Source organism: Budorcas taxicolor, chromosome 1, assembly GCF_023091745.1.
Source record: "Budorcas taxicolor isolate Tak-1 chromosome 1, Takin1.1, whole genome shotgun sequence".
NCBI lineage: Eukaryota > Metazoa > Chordata > Mammalia > Artiodactyla > Bovidae > Budorcas > Budorcas taxicolor.
Window position 1 is genome coordinate 144,493,695 of NC_068910.1, and position 14,763 is coordinate 144,508,457.

Consider the following 14,763-nt stretch of genomic DNA (forward strand, 5'->3'; position numbering starts at 1 on the left):
TTGTAACCGAAGGACTTTAGGGTCAGCTATGACTCCTTTCTGGGCCACAGTTTTCTCATTTACAAATGACCAGAAAGAACTGACATGCCAGATCCAAGGACGATGGTTCAGTGGCATATAACAGGGCCTTTGCAGGGTTAAGCCATGGCGAGGATCCAAGACACTGGTTGCTGGGTTGCAACTGTGATGGGGAACAGAGCAAACTCCCTGAGCTCAGGGAACTTGTGGGGGCAGGAAAGTCCACCGAGAAATACGTTTCACAATGCAAGCAGTGGTCAACAGCATGAAGAGAAACAAAGCAAGGCCAGGGTCCAGAAAGCGAGGGTATGTGTGAGGGTCCTGTGTTAATGAAGGATCAAGGATGGCTTTGAGCAGAGATCTCATGGGGTCCTAGGCTGAGGGGAGAGCAGCACAAGAGGAGAAGATCCTCTTCCTGACCACACATCTCAAAACCTTCCATCTGAGACCCCTCAAGCCCCACACCAAGATTGGATAATTGGACAAAAAGGCATATCACACTCACTGCCTCTGAGTCTGAACCCTGCAAAATACTTGGTTGTGTGACCTTGAGTAAATCTCTTCCCCTCACTGAACTTCAGTTTCCCCATCTGTAAAATGGGGATAGTGACTCCTTCCCCAACTTGCCTCTCAGAACCACTGGGAAAATTGTACCATAGTAGATAAGAAAGGGGATGCTGTGGCCTTGAGTGTGGTGTACCACTTTGCTCCCATGTGCTTCCCACAGTGGAGTGCAGTGACAACCTCTTCACCCAGCGGACTGGCGTGATCACCAGCCCCGACTTCCCCAGCCCTTACCCCAAGAGCTCCGAATGCCTCTACACCATTGAGCTAGAGGAGGGTTTCATGATCAGCCTGCAGTTTGAGGACATTTTCGACATTGAGGACCATCCTGAGGTGTCCTGCCCCTATGACTACATCAAGGTAAGATAGCAGGGGCTATATGTGCTGAGGATACTGACAAATATTGGCTGAATTGGGAAAATTGACATTCTCTACCTTCTTCCAGGATAGGGGGCCAAGCCGGTGGCTTCCTAAAAAGTAATTATTTAAAATAACATCTACCACCTTGATTGGACCCAGTCTAGGGAACTTCCCTGACCCCACCTGCAAAATCCCTTCTGGCAGGTAACATAATGTCATCATGAAGTGACACCAGGGTGAAGATCATGGGGACCAGCTTAGAACTCTGTCTGTGTGTGTTAGTCATTTAGTCAAAAAATGTCTGACTCTTTATGACCCATGGACTGTAGTCCATCAAGCTCCTCTATCCATGGAATTTTCCAGGCAAGAGTACTGGAGTGGGTTTCCTCCTCCAGGGGATCTTTCCAACCCAGGGATGGAACCCGGGTCTCCCACACTGCAGACAGAATCTTTCCCATCTGAGCTGCAAGGGAGGCCCAGAACTCTGTCCACCATACATTATATCCCAGGTGCCATGCTATGAGCTTATCATTAGGCAGGTAACTCTAGGAGTTTCACTGTCCCCCTCACCACAGTAAGAGTGACAAGATGAAGATATACTCAGGATTATAGAAGTCATCAAATGAGGGTTAAGACGTGCTGGTCCTCAGAGGAGGAAGGAGAAAGAGTTAAAGCAGAGGCAGGACGCAGGCCTGGGGGCTGGAAATCTGGACCAGCCCAGAGTGCCTCTTCCTTCTCTCCATCTCCGCTGCCTCTACCTGAGTCCAAGCCCTGCTCTCTCTGGTCAGCTGCAAAGCTACCTGGAGGGTTTTCTGGCATCCACTCTTCCTCTGCATAGTATGTTCTCTTCTAGCATCCAGGGTAAATTTTATAAAAGCCAGGTTATATCAAGATTGTACTTGGAATAAACATGAATTCCTCAACAGAGTATGGCCTGTGGCTGCCTTCCCATCCTCAAGCCATGGCATTCCCTCTCCTCCAGCCTCACTGGCTTCCTTCCTTCTCTTGATACTTACCAGGCTCTTTCCCACTTTTGGCCTCTATACATTGTTTTCCCCACCTGGAAAGTATTCTCCCCTCCTCTCCAAATGTAGTCTCCTCCTACTCATCCTACATATTTCAAATCCAATGTTACCTCCACAAAGAGGCCTTCCCTAACTATCTATTTAAAGTTATTATCTATTATACTGAAGCTTCGCTGGTGGTACAGAGGTAAAGAACCCACCTGCAATGCAGGAGACACACACAGGAGACAGGGGTTCAATCCCTGGGTAGGAAGATCCCCTGGAGAAGGAAATGGCAACCCATGCCAGTACTCTTGCCTAGAAAATTCCATGGACAGAGGAGCCTGGTGGGCTGCAGTCCATGGGCTCACGAAAGAGTTGGACATGACTTAGCAACTAAACAATGTCTATTATATTAATGATGAAAATTATATAGACTACATAGATGTTACTACTTAAATTATAAACATATAGCATACATTTATATTATATATGTATATTATATATCACCCTGATTATTTTTTGTGATACTTACTACAGCTGGTAATTATTTTTTTTATTATCTATTAGTCTGCCCTGACTAGACTGCAGGGTCTTTGCAAGCAGGGGCCTTTCCTGTCCTGTATACCTGGACAGGGCTCTGCCCCTCTCTGAACCATAATATGTTCATCTCTGAGGAGAGGAAAATCAGCCTGCCTTGTCCACTTCCAAGGTCATTGCAATCTGTGAATGGGAGAATGGAGATGGAACCCTTTGGTGAATGGTAATGCCCACTAAGAATATAAGTGAACACCATGGACTCACATGAAAGCTTCCAGAAAACCCTGGGTGCAGAGTAGAGATGATCCCAGAAGCAGTCACTGTCACTCAGGTGTGACTCTGCTTTTTTTCTATCTCGCCCCTCACAGATTAAAGCTGGTCCCAAAGTGCTGGGGCCCTTCTGTGGAGAGAAAGCCCCAGAACCCATCAATACCCAGAGCCACAGCATCCAGATCCTGTTTCGCAGTGACAACTCAGGGGAGAACCGGGGCTGGAGGCTGTCATACAGGGCGACAGGTAACAGAGCTTCTCTCCTCCTGGGTCACACCTGGCTTCCATGCTCAGCCCTCATGGCATAGCAGCCAGGGAGTGTGAGGGGGTGCTGGCCTGGGGCTCCTCTGGGGATGTGGCAAGACTCCCAACCCTGCCACTGAGCAGCTTGGGACCAAGGCAGATTCCCTCTGCTGACTAGCTTCTCATCTATAAATGGGGTAAAGGGCAGCAATGATGGTGGGTTTGGATAAGACGTTTTCAAAACTGGCTGCACTTCAGAATCATGTGGGGAGATTCTTAAACACAAAAAACATATATGCATCAGTATATGATACTTGTTTCTCTCTTTCTGACTTACTTCAGTCTGTATGACAGATTTTAGGTCCATCCACATCTCCACAAATGACCAAATTTTGTTCCTTTTATGGCTGAGTAATATTCCATTGTATATATGTATCACATCTTTCTCCATTCACCTGTCGATGGACATCTAGGTTGCTTCCATGTCCTGGCTATTGTAAATAGTGCTGCAGTGAACACTGGGGTACACATGTCATTTTAAATTATGGTTTTCTCAGAGTATATGCCCTAGGAAAAGCGGTACAGAGGAACTATTTCCAGGGCAGGAATAGAGATGCTGACATAAGAGAGTAGATGTGCAGACACGGGGTGGGGGAAAGGGGAGGGTGGAACAAATTGGGAAATTGGGATTGACATATATGTACTACGTTATCTAAAATAGATAGTTCGTGGCAACCTGCTATAGAGCACAGGAAGCTCAACTCGGTTCTCTGTGGTGACCTAGACAGACAGGATGGGGGAGGGGGGTGGAGGGAGGGGATAAATGGATACATATAGCTGATTCACTTTGTTGTACAACAGGAATCAATACGACATTGTAAAGCCTCTAGTAAAATAAATAATTTTTTTAAAACTATAATTTTCAAAAAAGAAAACAGCTTCCAGAACTTCACACTGTGATTGACTGGGCCTGAAGAGGATCCTTCCAGCCACAGGCCTTCCAAAGTCTGGGGCAGAAATTTGAGTATAAGCCTCTAGCACAAAATGTTTCATCATGGTGGTTTGCCTGCTTGTGCACCCAGAGTGACAAAGCCCACAGGCCTCATCGCTCAGTCCCTTGAGGCACCCGGTCATGGTCCAAACCCTGCTGGAGTTACTTGACCCAAGGGGTGTGCAGTAACTGGAGGAAGAGGGGCAATGGAAGGATCACAGCTGGGTATGACTAACACAGTGCAAAGACGCTATATCCTGGCCTTGGCTCATCACCAGCTTCAGTGCCTGCTTGTGGGGAGAGGCAGGAAGAGGATATTAATTAGGGAGAGTTTATCCAGGAAATACATCGGGCATAGGAATTCTATCCAACACAGCCTTTTGAAGTGCAAATCACAGTCTCTCTAGCACTGTGAAGAAAGATCTTGGGAAGAAAGAGTGGGGTCATCGTGAGTGGCCCGAAAGAGCCAACTACTCCCACTGAGTAAAAATTTCAAGGGTGTAAATTTCAGCTGAATATGAAAATTCTGTTCCTCTCATCGGAGGAGTCTAGTATGAAAGGTACACACTGGAAGGTACTGAGCTCCTTATCCCTGTAGAAATGTCCCACAGGTCTACTGTGGAAGGTGGAAAGGAGATATCAGACAAGAGTTATACTCAGACATTTAATACCTTTTCCTACCCTGAGTTTTGATGAGATCATCTGGCAAACCACCTCATTTTACAGATGAGGAAATAAAGGTCCAAGTTGGAAAGTGACCTGCTCAAGTGTCCAAAGTAAGCCTTCTTCAGGGCCTGGTAGGTCTAGGCCCCGATACCCTGGGGGTGCAGTTTTCACGTGTTTTTTTCCACCTCCATCAGGCCTTGAATTCTAGGGAAAGGCTTCTCATGACCACACTTTCCTTTGTTTTCTCACCTACTCCTTTCATTGCTCCCCACCAGGGAATGAGTGCCCCAAGCTGCAGCCTCCTGTCCATGGGAAAATCGAACCCTTGCAAACCATATATTACTTCAAAGACCAGGTGCTCATCAGCTGTGACACAGGCTACAAAGTGCTGAAGGTACAGGGTCCTGCCAGGGGAGGGGTGGGTCTCCAGGCTAGAGAAATTCCCCAGAGCTTCCCAAGGCAGATGGGCTTCCAGAGCTTGTCCTGGTCCCACCATGGTATTTCCGAGCTTTCCCACAATGCGCCAAAAATTCCAGCCTTCTGAAAATTCAAAGCATGTGTCCCAGACTCTCCCTTCTGAAGGTGGTACAAAAGTCCAAGCAAAATATCCATTCAGCCCGACAGTCAGTACAAACAGCCTTAACAAAGTTCATCAGGCTTACCGGGTAGCTCTGGGACAGAAGCTGAGCTTTTAAAGGTGGCAGGGGAGCACTGCTCATTCTCTGAAACAGTGGTTCTCCTAGGAATCCTCTGGTTAACTTAACAAAACCACCTCCCAGGCCCCACCTGAGATCAATTAAAACAGAATCTCTGGGGCAGGGCCTGTGATCATTTTGTCTGTTAAGGTGCCCAGGTGAGTCCAGCGTAAGCCAAGCTAGTGGACTGCTGCTCTCATGGAATGATAACCCGAGTGGGGTCCCCACCACACCAGCACATCACTAGTTAGAAATGCAAGGGCTTGGTCCCCAGGCCAGAGCCACTGATTCAGAAACTCTGGGAGGGGGCCTGGGACACTGATGCTCACTGAGTGAGGTTTGAGAGCCACGGCTCTGAAGAAGGCATCACCAGCACAGGTGTTGCTTCGAGACAGCTGCCCAGCCCCCAACCAACACCCCCCCTCAGCCCCGCCCTGGCACTAGGTGTCTCTCCAGAGTAGGAACAGGCGACATGAACTCAGTGTCTGTCCTCCCCTTGACTTCAAGCCCTCGGAGGCCCCCGTTGGGAAAGCCCAGCGGAGAACAGCCAGCTCTGGAGGGTGAGCTGGTTACACTGGGAAACAGTCACCAACCCACCCCCTCTCCTTTCCTCCCCTTCTTCATGCTTCTTCCTAGGATAATGTGGAGATGGACACATTCCAGATGGAGTGTCTGAAGGATGGGACGTGGAGTAACAAGATTCCCACTTGTAAAAGTAAGAACACTATTGGCTGGTTATAAGGGTCATGAGCCCCCCAGCACTGGGGGAATGTGAGCAGAGCCCACACCGGGTGGAGGGAGCCTGGCAAGTGCACCCTAAGAGGGATGGGGCAGGAGTTTTACAGACACAGTGCAGTCGGATGAAAAGCTCTCAAATGTTCCTTTCAGCAGTAAGGTGTTAGGATTTCAAAAGACACTGCTTGTGAATCCCAGTTTGCTTTCGAAATACTAATTTTACCTCTGCCTGCAGACAGATTGCCAAATTTGCTAGAGGAATAGCTAGTCTCCACATTTGAAACTAGCTCTGGCATTTGCTAATATAGGACACTATTTTGGCACTGGTGACCTTGACAGTCTTTATGTGGCCATCAGCTGTATCCACTGTCTCCTGGGACAGCTGTGAAGGCAGGGTGGTGAGGTCAGCACAGTGGACCTGCACGAAGCAGGGGATTCAGCTCTGCATGGGTTCTTGGAACCCAGAGTTCTTGCCTTGGCTCTGCTTCTAACCCATGCTGTGATCATGGATAAGAACCTTCACCTCAGCTATAAAGAGGTTTGGACTAGCCTTAATATTCTAGAATATATTCTAGTGGTTCTGAAATAATGTGATCCATATAAATCCTCCAGTAAGTTTTGTAAAAATACAAACTGACAGCAGCCATGCCCTCTCCCGCTACCCGGGTGATTTTAATGCAAGACTTGTAAGGACCACAGTTTTAGAGGACATCTGTGGCAAAAGTGATGGGAGGAGGCATAGTGACAGAAAGTAAAAGAGAAGGGAAGGAGGGGAGGAGGATTTATTTTTGAATGGAGAGGTGGGACGTCAAGAAGTAGAGTGGGTCCCCAGCCAGCCCCAGCCCCAATTCATGAGCCTATATGAACTTTGAAGTGCTATTCCCTTCCCTTGTCCTAAATGACTCTGGTCCATTAAGCAGGCAGATGCATTCCCAAGGGGACACTCTCAGGGTGGGGCTCCCTTGAAGCAAATCCCGGGCGTAATTTTGGAGCGGAAAGTGCTTGTTTTAAATTTTCTTTTTAATAGGACATGGTGGCTGGAGTCAGAGACCAGTGTAGGAAAGAGGGGCATTTTTTGACTCCAACAAAAAGTTTCAACAGACGTTTACTGGTTGCCTATGCAGAAGTCCATAGGGAATTCAGACAGAAAAGACAAGGTCCAGACGTTAAAGAACTCAAATGCCAGCAGACACATGTGCCACCGCCTCCAGCAGGTGGCTCCTGTGTGGTGCTGTGACTGAGGCCTTTGTGAAGCACTCTGCAGGACAAGGCAAGGGAGCATTCTGAAGGAATCGGAGGACAAGGGGTAGAAAGGACAGGATGTTGCTTTGGAGACAAGAAGTTTTAGATTCCAATCCGGACTCCACCAGTTCAGCATGCCTGAACCATTGGCTCATCCTCATTTGGCCTGTTTCCAGCATTGTTGATTGTTCTGAGGACTAATTGAGATTTGGGTTCAATCCCTGGGTCGGGAAGTTCTCCTGGAGGAGGAAATGGCAACCCACTCCAGTATTCTTGCCTGGAAAATCCCATGGAAAAGAGGAGCCTGGCAGGCAACAGTCTATGGGGTCAAAAGGAGTCAGACAGACATGACTGAGCACAACTGAGTTAATGTACACATCATACCTAAGGTGCACCAGGAATAAGCAAAAACTCAACAAAAGCTTGTTCATCTCCCCCATCCAACACCCTTTATAAGAAGAGGTTTTGGTCTCTCTTTCCCACTTTTGGAAATTTTGGTAATAATTTTTTTTTCCCCAACGAGACACACACTTTTTATGGTAACAGAAGTGTTGGTAGAGCAGGGCAACTCATGTGATTGATGGTACTTTTATGTGACATATTAATATACAAAAGTATCAGGAAAAGAGGAATTTTTTCCTTCCTAATATGGCCTGGTTCTCCCACACACCGGTTCTCAGACACACCGGCATCTCTGCTTGTTCACTGAGTAGGTATTTATGGAGCACTTTTGTTCCAGGCATGTGCCAGGTCCTAGGAGAGATGCAAAGGCAAAAAGGACTGAGAAGTTGAGAGTCCCCAGGGAAAGGGGTTGAGACAGACAGGAAGTGTATGTGTGCAGTGAAGGAGACTTGCATGGGAACAGGAAGTGGGAATTATGGGTTGTGGTCCTGGCCCTGCCTCTGCCTGCTGCAGTGACTCCAAACAAGTCTTGCTCTGCTCTGATGCCATCTGTCAAATAAGGGTTTGGAACAGATGAATGCAAAGCTTGCTCAGGGAGCAGAATGTTATCATTGCCGCGAGCCAGGACTTATGACTGTGAGAGTTCTCAGAATGGTACACATCCCACAATCCCAAGCTGTCCTTCACACTGACTGTACCTGCACTGTGCATTCTTAATCAATTCTGGTGGAGCAATTTCTGTATTTCCTGCATAAACCATTTCTGCTTTGCTTGCTAATTTTTCTTTCTCTTCTTTTTCTCTCTCCCTTCTCTCTGCTTCCTTTCTCTGCACCTCCTAACCCCTCTTTGATCTTCATCATGGTGGCAGAAACGGAAATGGATGTGGAAAGCGAACCTGAGTCAGAGCAAGTGGCAGAGTGAATGCTGGGAACCCACACTGTGCAGACATCCAGGAATGGACCACTCACCAGACCCCGGGTCCCAGGGCTCCTCCATCCCTCCCTATCCTCCCAACACTCCATTTCCCATTTAGTGCAGGTTAGAATGGATGCTGAACAAGGCAACACAGGCCCAAGCAGTTGAAACTGCCTCATGTATGAGAACAACTTTCCTTCTGAGAGTTCACCCATCATTTAAACATTATGCTGGAAAATAATGAAAAGACAATGGGGGGTTTCTTTTTTAGCACTTCTATGTGGACTATACTCTTGTGAAAGGAAAAATGGCTTTGATTCTAGAGACACTTGATTTAATTTATATTCAAACGCTTAGGAGGACCAGGTCAAAGTGAGCCCTGATTTCTACTCCACGTCTCAAGGTTAAATGGGCCGGAGTCACTTTGTGACTTTAATATTTGTACCTGTTGCTACTTTCTTAACAACCCTGAGTAGGTGAAGTTAACAATAACTCATATAATGTGGGTTTTTAGGAAACCTAGATCTAGTCTCACACCCAAAAGTTCTCTTCCACCCGTACCTAAAATGGGGCTAAAATCCCATCACCAGAAGATCTTTCCTCTGGGGCTTACCAAGTTTGCATTTCTGAAAACTTCCTAATTAAAGTTTTTCAAAAGATAGGCATCAGACTTGAAAACAGCAGTGTTCAGCTTTGGAGTCATGGGACGTCACTGGGTTATAAACAATGATGAAGAAGGGGCTGCAGAGGTTGGGAGTCTCTGCTTCAGCCTGAACAAAATCTAGGTAGACATATCAAAGAACCCTTGCATTACACTGTGCCTGCTTATTAGTTTATTCGCTGATTGAATGGCCTCTTGATGAGGGCAGAATCCTGCAAAGTTGGCCAAAGAAAGGTCCAGAGACTGAAGTGCCATTCTAGGTCAAGGGTGCCCCTGAGAGAGGAGCTGGGGCATTCACTAAAAATAATCATTAGTTGAATCAATATTTTTAACAGTACAAAGGATAACAGGCCTTGCACTCAGTGTGATGGAGGGGATCATCATTTAGGCGGAAGATATGATATGAACCCAAATATTTATAATACCAGTAAACAAAAGATACATGCATCAGAGGGTGAAGAATAAAGGACCGTGCAAAGAAAAATGTGGAAGCAGCTGTATCCAATTAAAAGAATGAGAAAATACTTTCAAGAAGCAGCAATGTTTGATCAAGGCCGAAGGGTGGGCAGAGCATGAACCACAGGGTTTCCCCAAGTGGGAAAGCAGCAGCGCAGTGAGGGGTCCTTGAAACTGGAGCACAAGGGCACCACGGGAGGGATGAAGATGGGACTGGGGTCTGGGTGGGCGGGGCTGGGCATTTCCGGATCTTGAGGGCCAGGTGAGCCAATTGTGTGTGGTTGCCTAGGATGCCCCTAGACTGTGTCAAAGCATCTTCAGGATGGAGGCTCAAGAAAAACATGTCTGAAGGGAAATAAATGACAGCAAGAGTGAGAGTGAAGATAGGGTGTGGGTAGCAGAGCCTGACGCAGAGACGCAGGAGAAAGGGAGGCCGAGGGAATGGAGGGAGGAAGCGTATTTTGATTCCAGGGTGTGGAAGTGACCAGGTGCGCTTTAGAGAAGACGTCAAGACCCTTCCTCAAGCAAAGAAGATAGACTGAGACAGGCCTGATCTAGCATCTTGGATTGTGTCAGGCAGAGCTCCAATGGTCTTGCTAAGGGAAGTTGTCTCCATGTCCCAAGGAGATACAGTAATTTGCCTACCACAGTAGACCTGGAGAGAAGGTGCACCTCTTTCCCACTCACTATATCCAAGCTGCAGTGATCCTCTGTTTTCCACTATTTGTCACACCCTCTGTGTGGCTGTAATAGCAGCTTCATCAATGAGCCAAGTGACTTCTCTGGAGGGAAGTGAAAGCAGGCCCTCAGTCCAGACAGTCTCTGCTAGTGCTGGACACGTACAGGCTCTCAGGGGCTTGAACACCTAGCCATGTCTAAGACCAGCTCTGGAATTGCTCCACCTTGGAAGAAAAGTTATGACCAACCTAGATAGCATATTCAAAAGCAGAGATATTACTTTGCCGACTAAGGTCCATCTAGTCAAGGCTATGGTTTTTCCTGTGGTCATGTATGGATGTGAGAGTTGGACTGTGAAGAAGGCTGAGCGCCGAAGAATTGATGCTTTTGAACTGTGGTGTTGGAGAAGACTCTTGAGAGTCCCTTGGGCTGCAAGGAGATCCAACCAGTCCATTCTGAAGGACATCAGTCCTGGGTGTTCTTTGGAAGGAATGATGCTAAAGCTGAAGCTCCAGTACTTTGGCCACCTCATGCGAAGAGTTGACTCATTGGAAAAGACTCTGATGCTGGGAGGGATTGGGGGCAGGAGGAAAAGGGGACGACAGAGGATGAGATGGCTGGATGGCATCACCAACTCGATGGACATGAGTTTGAGTGAACTCCGGGAGTTGGTGATAGACAGGGAGGCCTGGCGTGCTGCGATTCATGGGGTTGCAAAGAGTCGGACATGACTGAGCGACTGAACTGAACTGAACCGAATACTAGATACTAGGTTTTGAAGATAATTTGGGCAAAATAAACTGCTAGACCTAAGTTAAGGGAGACAAGGCTCATACAAAGATCCAGACACTAATCAATGATATTTCCTAAAAAAGGAAGAAAAAGCTGCTTTGAGACTCATCAGGAAAATACTTGTAAAATTGTTTACAGTTTTAGATAGCAAATATTATTGCCTCTTGCTGTCATAGTGCTGACCCTTACACACTTCCCCCACCCCCGCCCCCCCCCCCCCCCCAGAATAGAAGTGTATCTCTACTTTTGGGCAATCAAAATAAATGGTAGCGATTCATCCAAGGGGATTGGAGGCTGGGAAACACCACTAACCAGTTCTCTGGGTGTGTTTGCCTTTCTTGTGGATAGGAGGTACCTACCTGCATTTATTCCCATCCTTCATCCCTCTCCTCCATGCTGGAGGCTCTTAAGATCAACTATGTTTTAAGCTAGATAACACTCTATTTAATAAAAAAGATAAATTTGGAATTCTAAAATTAAAAATCACAATTTCTGAGTAACATCTCATGGGTAAATTGCCCCTGTTTCTGTTTTCCAAGGTGAGCAGGTAAAATTCAGGAGGAAGGAAACTGGCTTTAGAATGTGATCCTCTGACATCAGACAGCTAATGTCCAGCCTTACCAGAATATTGATTATAGGCCATTTTTTACTAGAAAACAGATTCTAATAACTGTCCGTCTGGTTTACTTAAAAAAAGCACTGAGTTTAAGATCAGGTCTAGTTCTCTGATTCACTGTGTGACCTTAGACCAGTCAAGTCTCCTCTCTGGCTCATCTGTAAGTAAAGATGATGTTCTAGATTGCCTAACTTCAGACTCCATTCCCCCCGGGAAGTTCTGAGCCCCTGGCATTCTTCAGTTCTGACAGAGGCTGTTTGACCTAAGATTATGATTTCCTTAGAAACGAGCATCACCCCATAACAAGGCCCCTTGAAGAGATATTGACAGATTGGCTCTGCAGCCCCTGTCCTGGCTCCTGGCAGACTCATGCTGGCAACTCCCAAGACTTGCCTGGTCTGGCAAGTTCTCCTAAGACCACCTCTGAGGAGCAGGTATCTTTGGTCTTGTCCTTCAGCCAGCCCCCCAGGAGCAGCCACCCACAACCAGAGAAAATGTGCAGGTGAAGATGAAAGTTTGGTTCATCCTAGCTGCCCCCATCCTGCCTTCTGTGCCTGTGGGGAGCCAGCAGGGTGGGGCTGTGCAGGCATGCAGAAGTTGAGTTTTTGTTTGTTTTTGTTTTTTCTTAAATGCCAAGCTTCAAAGTGAACACAGTAACTGCTCTTACTCAGCATGTGGTTGGGGCTGGAAGAAGTGAAGTTTCTTTAGTTTATATGAGCCAGAATTTTCTCACTGAGCCACGGGTTTCATATTTGGACAAAAGAGGATAAGAGGATTGCACAATAGTACTGGAAGTTAAGGAGAGGGCCCTGGTGGGGAAAAGTCTAGGATCTGCTTGAATCTCAGCAGACCAGCCCCTGCCCTGGAACTGACACCAGACCAGGTGAGCTGACCACCCAGCAGGACTATCACAGATGGGAGAGAGCCCCAAATGCAAGGCTGTAACATTGCTCTCTGGAGGCAACCTGCACATCATATGAGACAGACCCACGAAGTTGCCCCAAGAAGAAGGGGCAAGGCCAACTGAGGGCTCTTCTCTCTTCCCTCTCAGTTGCGGACTGTGGAGCCCCGGCAGAGCTGGAAAACGGAGTGGTCACCTTCTCCACAAGGAACAACCTCACCACATACAAGTCTGAGATCAGATATTCCTGCCAGAGGCCCTACTACAAGATGCTACACAATACCACAGGTGAGCCTTGCGTGCTTTCCCAGCCCACTCCCTCCTCACACTTTGGGCTCAGGGTGATGGACAGCCAGTCTGCTGGCCATCGTTTGAGAGGAACTGGGAGGAGAAACCCTTGGAGACGTGCCTCACCTCTCCCTGCCTCAGGCCTGCACCCCGAGAATTAAGCTTCATGACACCCCAGCAGCATGACATACTGCTGGGACCTATATGACATACCCACACAGACACACTCACAGCCCCCCGCAATGAAGGAACCCTCAAAAAGATGTGAAGGCCAATCAGTTCTGCCTCCACCACAGACGAGAACCAAGAAAATGCTCCGAATTTCCCAGAGCCTCCAAGTCCTCTCTTTCGAAGAGGAATCGTGGCAGAGCTTGCAGAGCTCACAGGGCTAGTGTAAGCCTCATGAGATGGTGGGCACGACTGCGGTTTATGGAAGGGTTTATTAAGTGGGGAAGCAGGGGCAGGGCAAGTGAGCCACCCAGAGCTGTGTGACTAATGAGAAGTGCCCTCCAGGGTCTGGGCGGGGCCCCCACAGGCAGGAATTAGATTGCTCAGAGGCTTAGACACCATACTGAAGAGCATGCCATTTATTTTAGAGGCCAATGGGGAGCTATTGTGATTTTGAGCCGAGACAGGACCAGATCAGATTCCCATTTTAGAAAGACGCTTCAAGTTGCAGACCAGACTGGCTCAGAGAGAACAGCATCAGAAAGACTCTTTGGAAGACTTGCAGTGATTCACAGTGGAGAAGCTAAGAGCTCAAATCTATTTTCCATGTGCTAAGAATCAACCACATTCTCCTTTTTCTTCAACCTTTTTTCCCTCACCCAGGTGTATATACCTGTTCTGCCCAAGGAATCTGGATGAATGAAGTCCTGGGGAGAAGCCAGCCCACCTGCCTGCCAGGTACCTTGCTCTCAAGTTCTCTGCCTCAAGGTCCCATGCAAGGCACTGGGTCCACGGGTGCTCTGGCTGTTAATGGGGTAAGGGGTAGGGGGCATGATGCTTTGATTGCTTTTGAAGAGATATCTTTCGATGGTCAAAGGTCAGAAAAGCCTAGCCTCACATCTTCTCGAACAAACCAGCCTCTATGTTCAACCTGTTCTATCACAACAGGACACTTCTTGCCTCCTCTCTCTGCCATTCTGCTCTCTTCCTGCCAGGCTTCTCATCTCACACAGTTGGTATTTGTATCAGCTGTGCACCAGGAAAAGTGAGAAAGTGGGCACCTGCTCCTCAAGCACTCACTGTGTGGTAGTGAAGTGAAGTCACTTGGTCATGTCCGACTCTTCCCGACCCCATGGACAGTAGCCAACCAGCCTCCTCCATCCATGGGATTTTCCCGGCAAGAATACTGGAGTGGGTTGCCATTTCCTTCTCCAGGGGATCTTCCCAACCCAGGGATCGAACCCAGGTCTCCCACATTGTAGGCAGACGCTTTACTGTCTAAGCCACCAGGGGGTAGAGGAGGTGGAAATCAGACAAGTACTAAATAACCATCGGACATAGGAACAAATTCTCCCAAAAAGCAGTATGCTGAAGTCTTAGTGACTGCTGTCTCCCCTGAGCTTACTTACTGACCCTACTTTAAAATGAACAAAGAGTTTTGTGGTAACAGGAAGTGTCCCTGTGCATATAGATTTGGGGGCTATTCTATGGATATTTGCATTGGTATTAAACAGATGAATGGTTTACATCATAATGATCAATGCACATATTCAAATTG

The 14,763-nt window shown here is 47.5% G+C and overlaps 1 protein-coding gene across 1 annotated transcript in view; it reads left to right on the plus strand.

The window, feature by feature from the left end:
* MASP1 (MBL associated serine protease 1) overlaps positions 1–14,763 on the plus strand; it is a 51,092-nt gene that overhangs the window by 30,506 nt on the left and 5,823 nt on the right. Inside the window, exons 5-10 of the mRNA XM_052640173.1 lie at positions 746–942; positions 2,855–3,002; positions 4,932–5,050; positions 5,988–6,066; positions 12,900–13,037; positions 13,869–13,943. Of these exons, the coding sequence (XP_052496133.1) occupies positions 746–942; positions 2,855–3,002; positions 4,932–5,050; positions 5,988–6,066; positions 12,900–13,037; positions 13,869–13,943 (756 nt within the window). The remainder of the gene's footprint in view (positions 1–745; positions 943–2,854; positions 3,003–4,931; positions 5,051–5,987; positions 6,067–12,899; positions 13,038–13,868; positions 13,944–14,763) is intronic.